We start from the raw sequence: 15,516 nt of genomic DNA on the forward strand, positions 1-15,516 counted from the left end.
TTTGCGTGTTTTTAACAAGAAAGAAAATGGACAGATTAGTCATTGGTAATAAAACAGCGTGACCGTGGGAAAAAACCCTTCATCCTTAAAAGGAACGAGGAGGCTATTTTACAATCATCAGAACACACAGCTATATACCAGATTAAAGAGTGTTTGCCTTTACTGATATGGTTGATTGGCTTACACAAAACAGGGGAGATGTCAGACATTTCCTAGCTAGTGGAGTAATTGAAGGCCAAGTAATGGGTCAGCTCTCAGATTGACTAGTTTTATAATAAAAACAAACCTCCAGTGAGATTTTGTGAAGTATCAGTTGCATAAGACACGCCCACATACATAGCTGTTGTGTCTTGGTAATCTTACCAAACGGCAGCCAGCCACAGGCTGGGCAACAAATGGTCCCTGGACAAAGAGATAAGGTGAGCCAATCCATTTCCTCTCATGAATTATAGCTATGAAATATCTAAAGTTTTCAGTTAATGGTGGGAGCTATAGCTTGAAAGCAATGACAAAAGATAGAACCAGAGAAGCTTCCATGAGTCACATATACGCTTAAGTTATAAGGAAGAGAAACTATGGGTGAGGAAAGGAGGCTGATCAGTGGAGATAAGATACTAAAATAAATGTGTAAAGGAAAGCAGAGGGGCACCTGGGTGGCTCAGTCAGCTCAGCATCCAACTTCAGTTCAGGTCATGATCTCACAGTTCGTAGGTTCGAGCCCTGCATTGGGCTCTGGGCTGACAGCTCAGAGCCTGGAGTCTGTTTCAGATTCTGTATCTCCCTCTCTCTCTGACCCTCCCCTGCTCATGCTGTCTCTCTCTCTCTCTCTCTCTCTCTCTCAGAAATAAATAAAACATTTAAAAAGAAGAAGAAGAAAAAAGAAAAGCAGAGATTCAGAGACAGAGAGAGAAAGCAAGCGCCCAAGTAAGCAAGAGAGGGGCTGGTCCGAGAGCTTCTCGAAGGTTTCTTGTACTAGTTTAGTCTATATGAACATTTGCAGTGACATCTGCCTGCCTTCCTTCTTTCCTTCCTTCCTTCCTCCCCCCCCCCCTTCCTTTCTCTGGTAAATTAAATTATCAAAAGGGTCAAACCACTAACCTTTAGCAGAAAACAAAACAAAACAAAGTATGTTCTATTTATGCAATATAACATTACAACCAAGAGGATTCAGTCTTTAGAAAACAAATTGTTAGTAGCAGTTTGCCTAGTAGAACTTGTCCAAGCTTGCCCACAACCTTCTTACCTTATTTTAGTAATAGTTCTTTGATTTTCCTTTGAGGACTGTCTCGCACCCACTCACCTTTCACCTCTATCACCACTTCTCCAGGACAGGCTTGTGACTCAGGTTTAGCCAATCAGTGGATCCTGGCATTCAGACCACAGTGATAGATAGATAATAGCCATCATGGCATTCTATAATTATGAATCACCTTGATACTCAAGAAAAATGTGACAAATAATGTGCGGAGAAAGAAGAAAAAGGTGCAGTTAAGATTTGGGGGCTTATATAATAGCCAAAAATAGAGACCTAAATAAAAGACCAACTTCCAACTCTGCTGTTAATTACCTAAGTGAGTCAAGCCCTTCCCTTTTCTGAGCTTCAGTTTCCTTGTTCATGGTATGAGGAGCTCAGGGTGACTATAATCGGGTCCTCTTTTCCTTCCTAAATCTCTAAACCTTTCTTAAATTTAGAAATTCAGCAGTTAAGTCCGCACCTCCTCTTTGGGCATTTTCAGAAGTGCAGATGCTACGCCTGGGGTTTCGACAGTGATCTTTTCACAGTCTTGGCCCTCAGGGAACTTGCAATGGATGAATTTGAAGTAAGCAAAATATCTCCCTTGCATTCCCCATGGTCTAACCTTTTGACCTTATCATTCCTAACCATTAAAACTTGCCCTCTTTAATGACAGTTAATCAGAAAATGAATCTCTGTGATACTTTGCTTCATTTTCTCCCCTAGAGATTTGCTGTCTTCTTCCTTTTCTTCACTCCAGGAATACAGATATATTTGACAGAGGTCATCGGGCCACAGTTCTCCAATATGGAAAGAAATGATGTTTTATTAATTCTGATGTCCAGAGCATCTCAGAATTCAAAAGATGGACTGATCTACTGAATGGAGGCAAGATAGTTCTCTTATAGATCTGAGGTATTTTGAAGGATCTTTCTCCTCAATATGCACTATATATAAAGATGGTCTTGGCTACAGATCTGTTTAGCCACTTAAAGTTGAAAGAACCAAACTGTGACTTCTATATCATCAATTAGCTCTATTACTTGCAGAGTAGACATTCTGCTGACTGGCTGATCTAGTTTTTCCAGCTGGATTAGCTGGAAGTAGATCCAGGGTGAAGGTCTCTTCAGATATCAAAGCTACTGTATAGTCTTGGGTCTTTGAAACAATTATTACCTTTCTTTAACCCAACTGGTAACCCTTCTTTCTACCTCACCGGACACTAGAAATTCCAAATACCCTACGGCAGCTCCTGCCCTTCCAGGTTGGACGAGGAAAGTATGGGCACTTAAAAAATGGTTCCTAGTAACATGTTACCTTCAACCAGAAGGCTAGGGGAGTAGTTGGCTTCTCCCTGGGAAGCATTAGCACTTTCTCACTCGGCTGCATGAATTCTCTCTGCAGAAACTAGAACCGAGTCTTCTAACTGACTTGCTCACTCTCAGGGCAGCTAGCATTGGGAGGTGAGAGGGTGTGGGCAGAAATAAAGTGCCCAAGACTCCACAGTATTTCCAAGGGTGGCACAAATCCCTAGCAGGCAAAATAAAGGATTTATTTGGAGAGGGGTGAGGACAGGGAGGAAAATACACCACTGTGAAGATGAAAAGCAGAACATGTGGAAACGCTGTAGGAATGGGGTGGCGGTGAGAAGGGCCAAAGACAAATTTACTACCGTCCCAATTATGTTTCAGTCAGATCTGCCCACTAAGCAGTAAACTCATTGATTGCTCCATGGAAAGGGGGACATCAGAACCTTACCTGGGTCGACTCTTTCCAAGTGGGGAAGAGGAGAGTAGGAGACCTCAGTGAGACACAAAGACTGTGACATCATTTATCACCTTATCTAGGCATCTGTTGAATGCTTTTCTTCTTTAAGTGGTTTGGTATAATCCTTGGGCTTAAAACCAATGAGAATGAATTGAATGCTAAAAATACCTATTTTACTGAGGAAGCGATTGGATTAATCAGGTTCCCTTTGTGTTATTTCTAGTTTTGGTATATTTGATGGTCTTTTCTTTTTAAAGCTACTCTTTAGTAAGCAAGCAGTTGGAAGTATGAGATCAGTAAACTGCCGTAAACTCTTTGTAGCTTCTCTGATTCTTTGCAATGCCTTCTACTACAGGTTATCACAATTCATTATCATAATGGAAACCCAGATTTCCTGGAAGAATGTGCTCTAATCCTTTTATTAAATTTTATGAATGTTTATATTTGAGAGGGAGAGAGAAAGAGAGAGACTGCATGAATGACTGAGGAGCAGAGATAGACAGAAACAGAATCCGAAGCAGGCTCCAGGCTCAGAGCTGTCAGTACAGAGCCCGATGTGGGGCTCAAACTCACCAGCCATGAGATCATGATCTGAGCCGAAGTCGGACACTTAACCAACTGCACTATCCAGACGCTCCAAGAATGTTCTCTAACTCTTAGAGGAAGTAGAAAACAGTTAAGGACTTAAGATTTTTTCTTCTTTCCTTTTTGTGTCCAATCTTGTTCTCAAAACGAGTTTCTGTACATTTGTTTTGGTTTTTATTATTAACTTTACATTTAATCTTCAAGAAGGCAAGGATTTTTATATGTTTGTTCACTTGTTATCCCCAGGGCCTGGAGTATAGTAGGAATTCAGTAACTACATGTTGAATGAATGAGTGAGTGAATGAACTCATGAATTATAAGTTAGTAGCATTTTGGTATCTATCAATACAGAATGCTAAGCTAAAATCACACTTTAGGGTTAGGGTAGAGCTATCAAGTCACAGTTTTGAGCAGTATGATATGAACATTTTAAAAGACAATACGAAGGCACTTTGTAGAGTTTTAAAAAGTGCTCATTACATAAAATGAAGGAATTTTTAAGGAAGTACTTCAAAAACATTAAAAGTTATATAAATATATTATTAATCACAATTTTGCACGTGTATGATTACGTACGCAATCTTAATGTGTATTGTGTTTGATTTGCATAGGTTCTACTACTAAAGACACTGCTATGGCCTAAGGTGCCAAGTGACATTTTCCAGTCCGTGTTAAATATGTGAAGTTGCCACACATACCTAGAGGTCTAAAAGGTTTCCTGAAGAAGCAGATCAGTCAATGTGATAATGTAAAGAGACACTTCCATTCCTTGAGAGCTCACTGAGTAGGAAACCAACAGACAGAGGCAGCATCTGTGTTAAAATGGCTGGGATGCATTCACTTCGCCATTTAAAGGAATTCAGAAGGACAGATGAGAGCTAAGCAAGCAAAAAAGCTGAAGTCCACACAAGAAAGACTTATTAGAAAGCTTTGCTCATTTGGAAAGGAATTAAGTCTCTAGGATTGTCCAGCTTCCACAATAAAGCAGAGCTGGGTAAATTCCCATCATCTGGGAAGTAGAGCCTCTTTTTACTAAGCTAACTATCTGCAGATCTCCTAGGTGTAAAAACAGTGAAAAAAGGTCACCAGATATATAGGTAGGTGGGCCGTGATCACAAGAGTCTTGAAGTATTGGGGGAAAGCAAAACCATCTAGCCATAAAGCTGGTCTTTGTGTGTCTCTGAATTCAATGATTAAAAAAATTTTTTTAAATCTATCTATTAAATGTGAATAAATCCATGAATTCTGCCATTTCTGGTCCTCAGAGCTCCAAATTCCTGAAATAGGATCAGCTGTAGTGTGAATTAGTTGGCCTAAGCTCTTGGGCTGCTTCCAACTTCAGGATTGCTCATGCCCCACAGGTCAAGGAAAGAAGTGATGTAATGCACTTAGCTGGGCCACTTTAATTACAATGCAATGGGGAGGGGGAGGGGTTACAGGCGGTGACAAGTTTAGCGCATGACTTGCCCTAGGGATGCAGGAAACAAAAACACGGACAACCATTGGCTGCGTCCACTTCCCACTCGGTATCTAGCTTCAAGTCTGGAACCTTGAAACACTTATTTCCTGGGAAGAGGGGTGGCGCTAGCTCACAGAGCGTCAACCATAAACATACAGCGCGCGCACACACACGCGCGCGCGCACACACACACACACACACACACACACACACACACACACACGGAGGCTGGCAGCGTCCTCCCCGCTGAGATGGGCGTGGGGCCGAGTGCTTGGCCCACGGTCCCCAGAAGGTTCCCCCAAGGCCGGCCACAGCAGCTGGGCTCGGCGCGCGCAGCCCGCGGACGACCCGCGTCCGCGGAAACTGGTGTCACCCGGGCCCGCTCCAAGTGAGCCGCGCTGGCGTCATTCATTCGCAGTGTCCGGAGCGTCCTTCCAGCCGCAAGCTGGGCTTCGCCGCAGGTGCAAGGGAACCCGACGCGGAGTGTTACCGCCCGGTGACCTCGAGGGCGCCGAGACGGAGGAGGTCTGGAGCTCGGCTAGGTGCTGCGGTAGCAGCCGCGCCCCAGCCCAGCTCGGCCCTCGCCGCGGGGCAGTGTCGACTCCAGGCTCCCGCAGCCCTCCTCGCCGCCGATCCGGATCCCGGGACTGAGCGCCACCACTTCCTCCTCCTCCCGCTCGCCTTCCTCCGCCTCCTCCCGCTCCTCCCGCCGCGGCGGGCCGGAGCCTGGCTGCGGGGCGGCGGGCTCGCGGGGGGCGGCGCCGCCGCGGGGAGGATGCTGTTCGCCGCACCCGCGTCCGCGCCGTCCTCCCCGGCCGCCCGCGGGGGCTTTGTTGTGGCCCGGGCACCGCGGACCGCCGCCTGGTGAAGTCGCTCTTCGCCGCCGCACCGAGCGGGCGGGGGGGCGCGCGTGTGCCCGGGAGTGCGCGCCTGTGCGCGCCGGTGTGTGCAGGACCTGACCCGCGGGCCCATTGTGCGTCCGCCCGCGGCGCCCGCGAACATGTGGGTGAACCCCGAAGAGGTGCTGCTGGCCAACGCGCTGTGGATCACCGAGAGGGCCAACCCCTACTTCATCCTGCAGCGGAGGAAGGGGCACGCGGGCGACGGAGGCGGCGGCGGCGGACTAGCGGGTAAGCACCGGCGGCCAGTCCCTGCGGGAGGGGGCCGGGAGCGCTGCGGCGCCGCCCGCGGCCCTGGGCTGCGGGCACCCGGGACGCCGCCCGGTCCCCCGGGGCCGGGTGACCCGCCCCACTTTGGTGCGTGGAAGACATCAGGAGTCCTGGTTTTTCTGTCTATGAAAGAGAGGATTCTTCTCTGACCCTGTCAGGCTACGGGGCCCTTCGAGTACTGGGCGCCCCCTAAGTGGGTGATGTTGATGAGACTGGAGGTGGCGGGGGTAGGGAGGGGGGGAAGAGAAGCGCTTATGAATTAAATGCAGTACTTCTCCCTACCTCCCAACCCCCCTTAAAAAATATCTTTTTGTATATGGGCAAGAGAGGCAGGAGATGGTTCATTTTTACTTCGTTCTCGTTACTGATCATGGCAGGATCAGGTATAAAACGCTCTTTTGTTTCCAGGGAAGCAATCAGTAAGAGGCTGGTGTGGTCATTTGCTAGATTAGTTATGACTGAAGAGAATGAATAAGGAAAAAGGATGTTGTGGTGGTGGTTGTAGTACCTAAGACCTAAAAAAGCAAGTTACCTGGTTGTAAAAAGAATTAGCACTATAACTGCATTTTAACTATTTTAACTCAATCACTTATCTGAACCCCCTCACAAGGTATTATTATTAATACTGTAACTATACTGAAACCATGCTCTATGGTTTCAGGACTATAAAATCAGACCCATATCCCAAGTAGTGCCATATTAGAAAGGTCTTCATTATTAACTAATGAGTTTGCTTGCTGGGAGGTGACCAATAATCTTGAACTTACACCATCCTGGAGAAATTGGACCTTCCCCTCTACATGGTGGTTAGAACGAAGAGAACTGGGATACTTTTTACAGTGGAGAAGTTAACAGGAGAAATAGGAGAGAGAGATTTAACCAAGAAAGAGACTGCAGAAAAGAGATGAACCTTGACCTCTTCAGGGTCCAAAATATGTCACCCTCTGGGAGCTTGCATGCTAGCTACATTGTGACTTTCAACATGCTGTGCTAGGAACTAAAAATTCTTGAGGTGGTAGGTACTGAGTTGTGATTATAATTCACAGACTGGTTTTCTCAAGATTAAAATTCAAGTGACACATTTTGTGGCATATATTGATTTGAAGATCTTGCTAGCATGTCATATGACCTATGGCTAACCTGATTTTTCTATACATTTTCGGCCATAAAAGAGAAGGCAATAGGTAGAGCTCCAGACCCTGCTGTGGAAATTCTGATTAGTGGTCTAGAGACAGAACTGTCGAGTTCACGTTGTAGAAGTTGTCTAACTATATATATGCTAATATGTAGCTTGCATGTCTAATACTGGGATCAGCTCAGATTGTCCTTTTTTAAACCTAAAACAACAATGTAAAGTAGGTAGTTGATTATATTAACAAAGGACATTTCCTGCCTGGAGCTACCCGCCCTAGGCCATGTAACTATTACGTAGTATTTCTTTTCTAGAGTCATTTGCAATAGGTTATAAAAGATCCAGAGATGCAGAGCCTTCTTTTCCTAGTTAATATTTTTATTATGTTCCTGCTGACTCTTAGAGCTATAAGTAACCACAGCCCACTTGGAATCTCATTATTGAGAACTTACTTCAGAAAGAAAGTTACATCTTTTTAAGTGAAAAATCATAGCTGTTGCACTTAATGCGAGAATAATTGAGATTATTATCGTGAGTAAAAATAATACTGCCAACGAAGACTCTTTTCAACTAATAGAGGAAAACTGTCTTCTCTGATCGATTGGTGCCACATTAAATGTAGCAGGAACATTTTAGAAATCCCTGTGCTATGTATAGGTTGTTTGGATCCTAATGTGTGCTCCTTCGTGCATTCATTAACATATGAAATCTTTTAGCAAATATTTGTTGGCAGTGTCTGAAGTGCCAGCGTCATGAAGCTCACAGCCATGTGACGAGTGTATATAAAATAATCATATAAATTAATATAAAATTGCTCAACCACGGTGTTCCAGCAGAAAACAGAATCAAACCTGGTTCAGACGAAGAGAGTTCCTTGAAAAGACAGCTTAAAAAGGTGGAGACAGGGTTACCAGAACCAGTGAAAGGCACAGTGGTGGTGGTGGTGAGGGGCGGGAATCCTAGGCGGCAGGAATGAGGTTCCTGGAAGCCATATGAGCCTGACAGGCAGGAGGAGCTTTGGGCCTCTGGAGCCGCAGCCTCCTCTAGAAACACAGAGCGCAGCAAAAAGGAAGGGGAGAGGACATCCCCATTTCCCCCCTCTTACCCGTTGCCTTTCATCAGCAGAACCCAGGAGAAGCCAGGTGGACAGGATGTCCTGGTGATCTAGTCCCGAGGGATCAGCCTCCCAGGGATGGACCTGGGAGGTGGGAGCAAACTGAGAATGACCAGCACTGACATCGAAAAGAGAGGAGCATGATGTTGGTCAGTCCCCTCAGAGAAAGAGGATGGGGATGGGAGCAAGGAAAGGTTCCCTGAAGAAGTGACACTTGAGCTGAGAACTGAAGAAAGAAAAAAAATTAGCCTGTGAGGAGGGAGGGAAGACCAAGTGTTGGGCGTCATTTGTTGGAGGTTTTCTGGAAGATCTCAGGACCTTTATATAATGTGCATTATCTGGGCCAGTGTACCTGTGTCCACTCACGAAATGGATGATGGTCACAGGATGATGAATGGGAAACTTGCTCAGTAGGAACTGGCCAGGAGTGCTCGGTGGTCCGCGGTGCTTGGTAAGATGGTAGCGCAAAAGCTATGAAAAATAATGCGTCATAGTGAAGACACTTGCTTTTTTTTTAAAGTTTATTTATTTATTTTGAGAGAAAGAGAGAGGGAGAGAGAACGAGCAGGGGAAGGGCAGAGAGAGAGAGAGAGAGAGAGAGAGAAGAATCCCAAGCAGGTTCCTCCTGTCAGATGCGGGACTTGATCTCATGACCATGAGATCATGACCTAAGCTGAAATCAAGAGTGGGACACTTAACTGACTGAGTCACCCAGGCACCCTGCTTTTTCTTTTTTAATTGAGCTATTCTCTTCCCAATTCCAGGCGCTATACATAGGTACTGAGGCAATGAAGTTTTTTTTATTGTAGTTGCATTAAATTTATTTATCTAACCCAATTTAACTGAGATTTCATACATATACAAAAAAGTATACAAAATAAAGATGCAGAGTGCAATGATTTATCACGAAGTGACATCTTGCAACTAATACCAGATAATAAATAGAACATTGCCCCAGAAGCTCCTCCTTGTAACGCACTCCCAGTCACTACTCACCCTCTCCTAAAGGGAAAAGAGCAAAAAACAAAAACCCACTATTCTCGTGTGTTTTGGTAAACACTTTGCTGCTTTTCTTTAGTTATTTTTGTTTTGTTTTGTTTTTGTTTATGATTTTTTTTGATAAAGAACATATCTGTTTAAACACGTATTTTGGTTTTGCCTGTTTTTTTTTTTTTTTTGAGCAAAGGATGAATGTAATCAGAGTATGTATTCCAGAGTATGTGTCTGGATTCTTTGTTCAGCATTGTGTTTGTGATATTTATGAATGTTGTTGCTTGTGGCTCTAGTTTATCTTTCTGTGCTGTACAGAAAACTATTATATCAGTATAACACAGTCATTTGTTCATATTTATCCACTGTATTGTTGGTGGACTTTGGAATGGTCTGTTTAGGGGCATTGAAGGTAAGGTAGCTCTGATCTTTCTTGTGGGTGTTTCTGGTACTTGTATGCATGCATTTCTCCTTGGTCTGTCCGCAGGAGAGGAATTGCTAGCTCAGAGGTTATGTATATCCTCAACTTTAGCAGGTAATATCAAACTGTTTTCCAAAGTAGTTGTACCAGTATACTCCCACCAGCAGCATATGGGAATTTCCCTTGCTCCATATCCTTGCCAACATCCTCGGTCTTTGTAATTTTAGCTATTTTGGTGGTTTTGTAGTAATACCACTTACTATCTCCTGACTAATGAGGTTGAGCATCTTTTTGTGTTAATTGGCCATTCGAAATAGTCTGTGACCTGCCTGTTCAAGTCTTTTGCCCACTTTTCAGTTGGATTGTTTGTCTTTTTCTTGCTGATTATAGGTGTTTTTAGAAATGTATTCTGGAGATGAGTTCATAGTTGGTTACATGTGTGGCAAAATCTTCATTTGTTGCTTGCCTGTTTACTCTCTTAAGGATGGTTAAGGGTTCTTAATTTTAATATCCAAATTCTTTATAGGTTCCATTTCCTTTGTGGTTAGTGTCTTGTTCAATACGTCTTTTTCTGAATTGAGGTTCTAAATGTATTATCTTCTAGAAACTTTTCAGTTTTAACCCCTACATTTAAATTTTAAAAAATGATTTAATGTTTTAATTTATTTTTGAGAGAGAGAGCCTGTGAGAGAGAGCGCACACAAACACACACACACACACACACACACACACACACACACACACACACACGAGTGGGGGTGGGGGGCAGAGAGAGAAGGAGACACAGAATCTGAATCTGAAGCAGGCTCCAGGCTCTGAGCTGTCAGTCAGCACAGAGCCCTACTTGGGGCTCTTACTTGTGAACTGCAAGATCATGACCAGAGCCAAAGTTGGATGCTTAACTGACTGAGCCACCCAGGCGCCTAACCCCTACATTTTTATATATGATTTGCTGGGAATTGATTTTTGCATATTGTGTGAGATAGGGGTCAAAGTTGTTGTTTTTTTTTTAATGTGTATAGACATCCAGTTGCCCCAGCATGATTTATTGGTAAGTCTATTGTTTCCACTGCTCTGTGGGGCTACTTTGGTTATGACTCAAGTGCCCAGACATGTGACGATTGATTTGTTTGGGCACTCTAGTCTATTCCTTTTGTCTACTAGAATATTCTTGTACCAGTACCACACTCTAGTTTTAGAATAAGAGTTTATATTCATTTTATCAAGTACTCTTATCTTGTTCTTTGCGTTTTTGGTTTCTTTTTTGGTTTCTTGGCTATCTTTGTCTTTTACATTTACACAACATCTTAGAATCAACTGTTAAAGTTCCACCAAAACAAAACAACAGCAGCAACGAAGACTTAAACTGTTGGGATTTCAATTGCAGTTGCATTGAGTCTATAAATAAATTTGGACAAAATTGATATATTTATAATATCAAGTCTACTGGTTCATGAACATGGTATGTTCTTCTATTTATTTAGGTCCTTTAAAATTTCTCTCAGTGATGTTTCATAGTTTTCTGTGTAGAGGGGTTACACATATTTTATTAGATTTATTGGTAGATATTTCATATTTTTTCACTCTATTGTATATTGTATCCTTTTAAAATTTCCTTTTCAGGGGAGCCTGGGTGGCTCAGATGATGATCTCATGGTTTGTGAGTTCGGGCCCCACGTCAGCTATGTGCTGACCATTTACTTGGAGCCTGGAGTCTGCTTGGGATTCTGTGTCTCCCTCTTTCTACCCATCTCCAACTTGTGCACTCTCTCTCTCTCAGAAATAAATAATAAGCATTAAAAACAAATTTCAAATTTCATTTTCTAAATCTTTTCTGTTGACCTCTAGGAATATAGTTGTTGTGTTTTTATATTAACCTTGTGTCCAGAACTTAGCTAACTTATGAAATAAATTATAGTAATTTATCTGTAGATTCTTTCACATTTTCCACATACACAAGCATATCCTCTAAGAATATTGACAGTTTTCTTTTCTAATTTTTAAGCTTTTACAGTTTTTTTTTCCTAAGCCTTTTTTATACAGGCAAATTATACAGTGTTGAATACTGTGCTGATTGTACATGTCCCATTCTTTTTCCAGGTCTCAAAAGAAAGACTCAACATATGTTCATCAACTATGGTGATTTTGTAGATAATTTTTTTCACTTTAAGGGAGTTCTTATTTCTCTTTTGCCAAAAATTTTTAACTAAATATGGATGATGCATTTTTTCAAATGCTTTTCTACATCTGTTGTGGCAACCGTATGATTTTTCTCTTTTATTCTGTTAGTGTAGTGACTTATATAAATTGACTTCCAAGTGCATATATAAAAATAATCCAGCTTGAATGTGATATATTATTATTCTTAAGTATTTATTAATATCACTTGCTAATCTTTTGTTTAGGAATTTTGCATCCTTATAAATTACTAAGCTTGGCCTATAATTTTTCTTTTTCGTAACATTCTTGTCAAATTTGCTATCACCATTATGCTGGCCTTAAAAATAAGTTGGAGAGAGCTCACTCTTTGTTCAAGTTTCTACAGAAGTTTGTGTGATAGAAGTATTATTTCATCGTGACATGTTTGGCAAAATTCTCTGGTGAGGCAGTCCAACCTTGAACTTTTATTCATGGGTTTGTTGAATGGTATGACAAGTATTCAAATAATTTAGAATTTTCTTTTATTGTCAGTTTTATAATGTTTCTAGGATTTATCTTTTTCATCGGGATTTTCAAATATATTGGCATAAGTTTATTAATAATATTCTCATGATTTTAGTGTCTGTAGGATGTACAGTTGTATATATTTCATATGTGCCTTTTATAAATAACGGAGAGTTGATTTTTTTTCCTAATCCAGCTTGAGAACTTTTGCCTCCTAATTGGATTATTTAGTAAATGTACATGTGACTTGGGTTTAACTCTACTATCTTATTAAGTGCTTTCTTTTATTTTTTTATTCTACCTGCTCTATTTTTTTCTTCCTTGCTTTTGGGTAGAATATGGGTTTTTTTTTTTAATGATTACATTTTTAAGCCTCTATTGGCAAGAAGCTTTATATTCATTTCACTATTCTTGGAGTGGTTGCTCTGGAGATTATAATGCGTTCGTGATTTATTAAAGTATATTGTTCAGTGGTACTTTCATTTTATTTTTTAAAATTGGTACTTTTAATCTTTTTTTAGACAACACAAGGACCTTGGAATACTTTAACTCCATTTGTCCCCTGACCCCTAACTTTTATGTTATTGTTTTAATATATTTTAATTCCTTATATATTTCCACACAAGACCATGTCATTACTACTATTTTTATTATTTTTTAATGTTTATTTTTGAGAGAGAAAGCATGAGTATGGTAGGAGCAGAGAGTAAGGGAGACAGAGAATCACAAGCAGGCTGTCAGGGCAGAGCCCAATGCGGGACTCGAACTCATGAACTGTGAGGTCATGAACTGAGCAGAAATCAAGAGTCTGACACTTAACCGGCTGACCAACCCAGGCACCCCAATTACTTCTACTTTTAAAAGTCTGTATTCAGTTACATTTCCACATATGCTTACTGTTGTTTTGTGCTTTTTTCTTCCATTTCTGTGCTGCTTTCTGGAATCATTTTTCTACTGTCTGAAAAAAGTCCTTTTGTTTCCCCTTAGTGAGATCCTGCTCCTGAGAAATTTTCTATTTTTTATGTCTGAAAATGTAATTATATTGCTCTCATTCTTGAAGGCTATTTGTGTTTTGAACGGTTGGCAGTAATATTTTTGTAAGCATGGTTAAGATGTTGTCTGATTTACTATTTACTATTTTATTTACTTCTGATTTACTACATGGTTAAACTATTGTTCTGATTTACTATTTACTATTTTATTTACTTCTGGTTTACTATTTTATTTATTTGTTTGTTTCTTGCGGTGTAAACTGTCACTCTGAATTATTTTTCTTTTGTAGGTAATAGTAATATGTCTTTTTCTCCAACTGCCTTAAGGTTTTCTCTTTGACTTTGGTTTTCTGCAATTTTACTATGATCCAGCTATTTATGGATTTTTAAAAATCTTGCTTGGTGTAAAAGATTTCTTTCATTAGTTTTGTAAACTTCTCATCCACTGTCGCTGTAAATACTGCTTTTCCCTCATTCACTTCTTTTCTGGCACATCCATTACATGCATATCAGATTTTCTCATTGTATCTTCTGTGTCTGTAACCTTCTGATTTTTACTTGCTTCATTTTAGTTATTTTCTTTTGGCTATGTTTTAATGTACGATCTCTTTAACTGTATTTAGTCTGTTAAGCCTACCCATTCTGAATTACTTTTTGAATTCTAAAATTTCCATTTGGCTCATTTTTATAAATTCCAGATATCTGGAAACCTCAATATTTTTAAAAATCTGTTTTAAGCATGGCTAGCATAGTTGTTTTAGAATCTCCGTTCACTCCAATATCTTGAGCCCAAGTGGGTTTGTTCTAGTGTCTCTTGTTTTTCCCAGTTTTCTTTTTTTTTTAATTTTTTAATATTTGTTTTTGAGAGAGAGACAGACAGAATGTAAGTGGGGGAGGAGCTGAGAGAGAGGGAGACACAGAATCCAAAGCAGGCTCTAGGCTCTGAGCTGCCAGCACAGAGTCTGACAGGGGGCCTCGAACTCAGAAGCCACGAGATAGATCATGACCTGAGCCAAAGTCAGAGGCTCCAGGGACTGAGCCACTCAGGCGCCGCTCCCAGTTTTCGTTCGTGCTGTTATGCCATCTTGTATATCTGGCTACTTTTGAGTATGTACTGGATATTGTACTTCTGCTTTGCAGAAGTAATCTGAAGTAGAAGATGATATAGGAGAGATTTTTTTCCCCTGACAATTGCAAACCCAAATCACTTTAGTTTTAGGTATTGATAGACTTCAAAACTGAGCTTTGCCCTGGGTGGCTTTGCCTACTTAAGATTCACAGTTATGATGACGTTGTAGGTCTTGAAGGTCCCAAAGCAAAGAGAGGAGGGCATCATTGGCTTCCCTGCCTGTTTGGCACGATTCCTGTCCTTGTCTTCACACTCTCTGATCTGTTAAAAACACATCGTGACTTTCAGCCACTCTATAGCCCCTTCTAGAAGAGGCAAATCCCTCCCCAAATAAGAGCTGCCCCATATATACAGCTCTTCTTTCTGAGCTGCTCTTTCCTAAGTGAAGTAATTTCCTTTTTTTTACTTTTTTGGTATTTTAAAGTTTATTTTGTCCCTTTTGTATAGTCCTCAGTAGCAAATTACCTTATATGCCATTATACAGTGGCTGCTGTTATTATCCCCCCTTTTTATAGAAAAAGAAAGTAAAATGTTAGATTTCATGACTTGCCATGGGTCACACAGCTAATAAGTTAAGGGACTATTAGACTTTATATTTATTTATTTTTCTTTACAAGACTAATTATAATGGTCTGGACTATCCTTATTTTGCTTAGAAATCTAGTAAAAGCTATTGACTCTATCTCCAGAAAAACGAAAACATCTCCAAAATTTACACACAATTTCAGGAGCTCCACAGATCTCAGGCAAATTAAGAACATACATGCTCCTAGCTGGAGGATGTCACCAAGAGATCAACACAATTTCTCATCGCACACAATCAGGAGTGTGATATCCACCATAAGCTGTTCTGTGAGAAA

The 15,516-nt window shown here is 41.2% G+C and overlaps 1 protein-coding gene across 3 annotated transcripts in view; it reads left to right on the top strand.

Moving 5' to 3' along the window:
* The first annotated feature begins 382 nt into the window (after window positions 1-382).
* The window catches only part of TBC1D9 (TBC1 domain family member 9), a 115,972-nt gene continuing 100,838 nt past the window's right edge, over window positions 383-15,516 (top strand). The window contains exon 1 of one of the 3 annotated variants that reach the window (XM_039249156.1): window positions 383-419. In XM_039249156.1, coding sequence (XP_039105087.1) covers window positions 396-419 — 24 coding nt within the window. In that variant the 5' untranslated portion in view covers window positions 383-395. Of the gene's footprint in view, window positions 420-5,155; window positions 6,176-15,516 lie in introns of those variants that run through there. The other 2 variants (XM_039249155.1, XM_039249157.1) reach the window with 2 other exon arrangements.

This window comes from Hyaena hyaena, unplaced genomic scaffold (assembly GCF_003009895.1).
Source record: "Hyaena hyaena isolate Hyena2069 unplaced genomic scaffold, ASM300989v1 scaffold_333, whole genome shotgun sequence".
Lineage (NCBI taxonomy): Eukaryota > Metazoa > Chordata > Mammalia > Carnivora > Hyaenidae > Hyaena > Hyaena hyaena.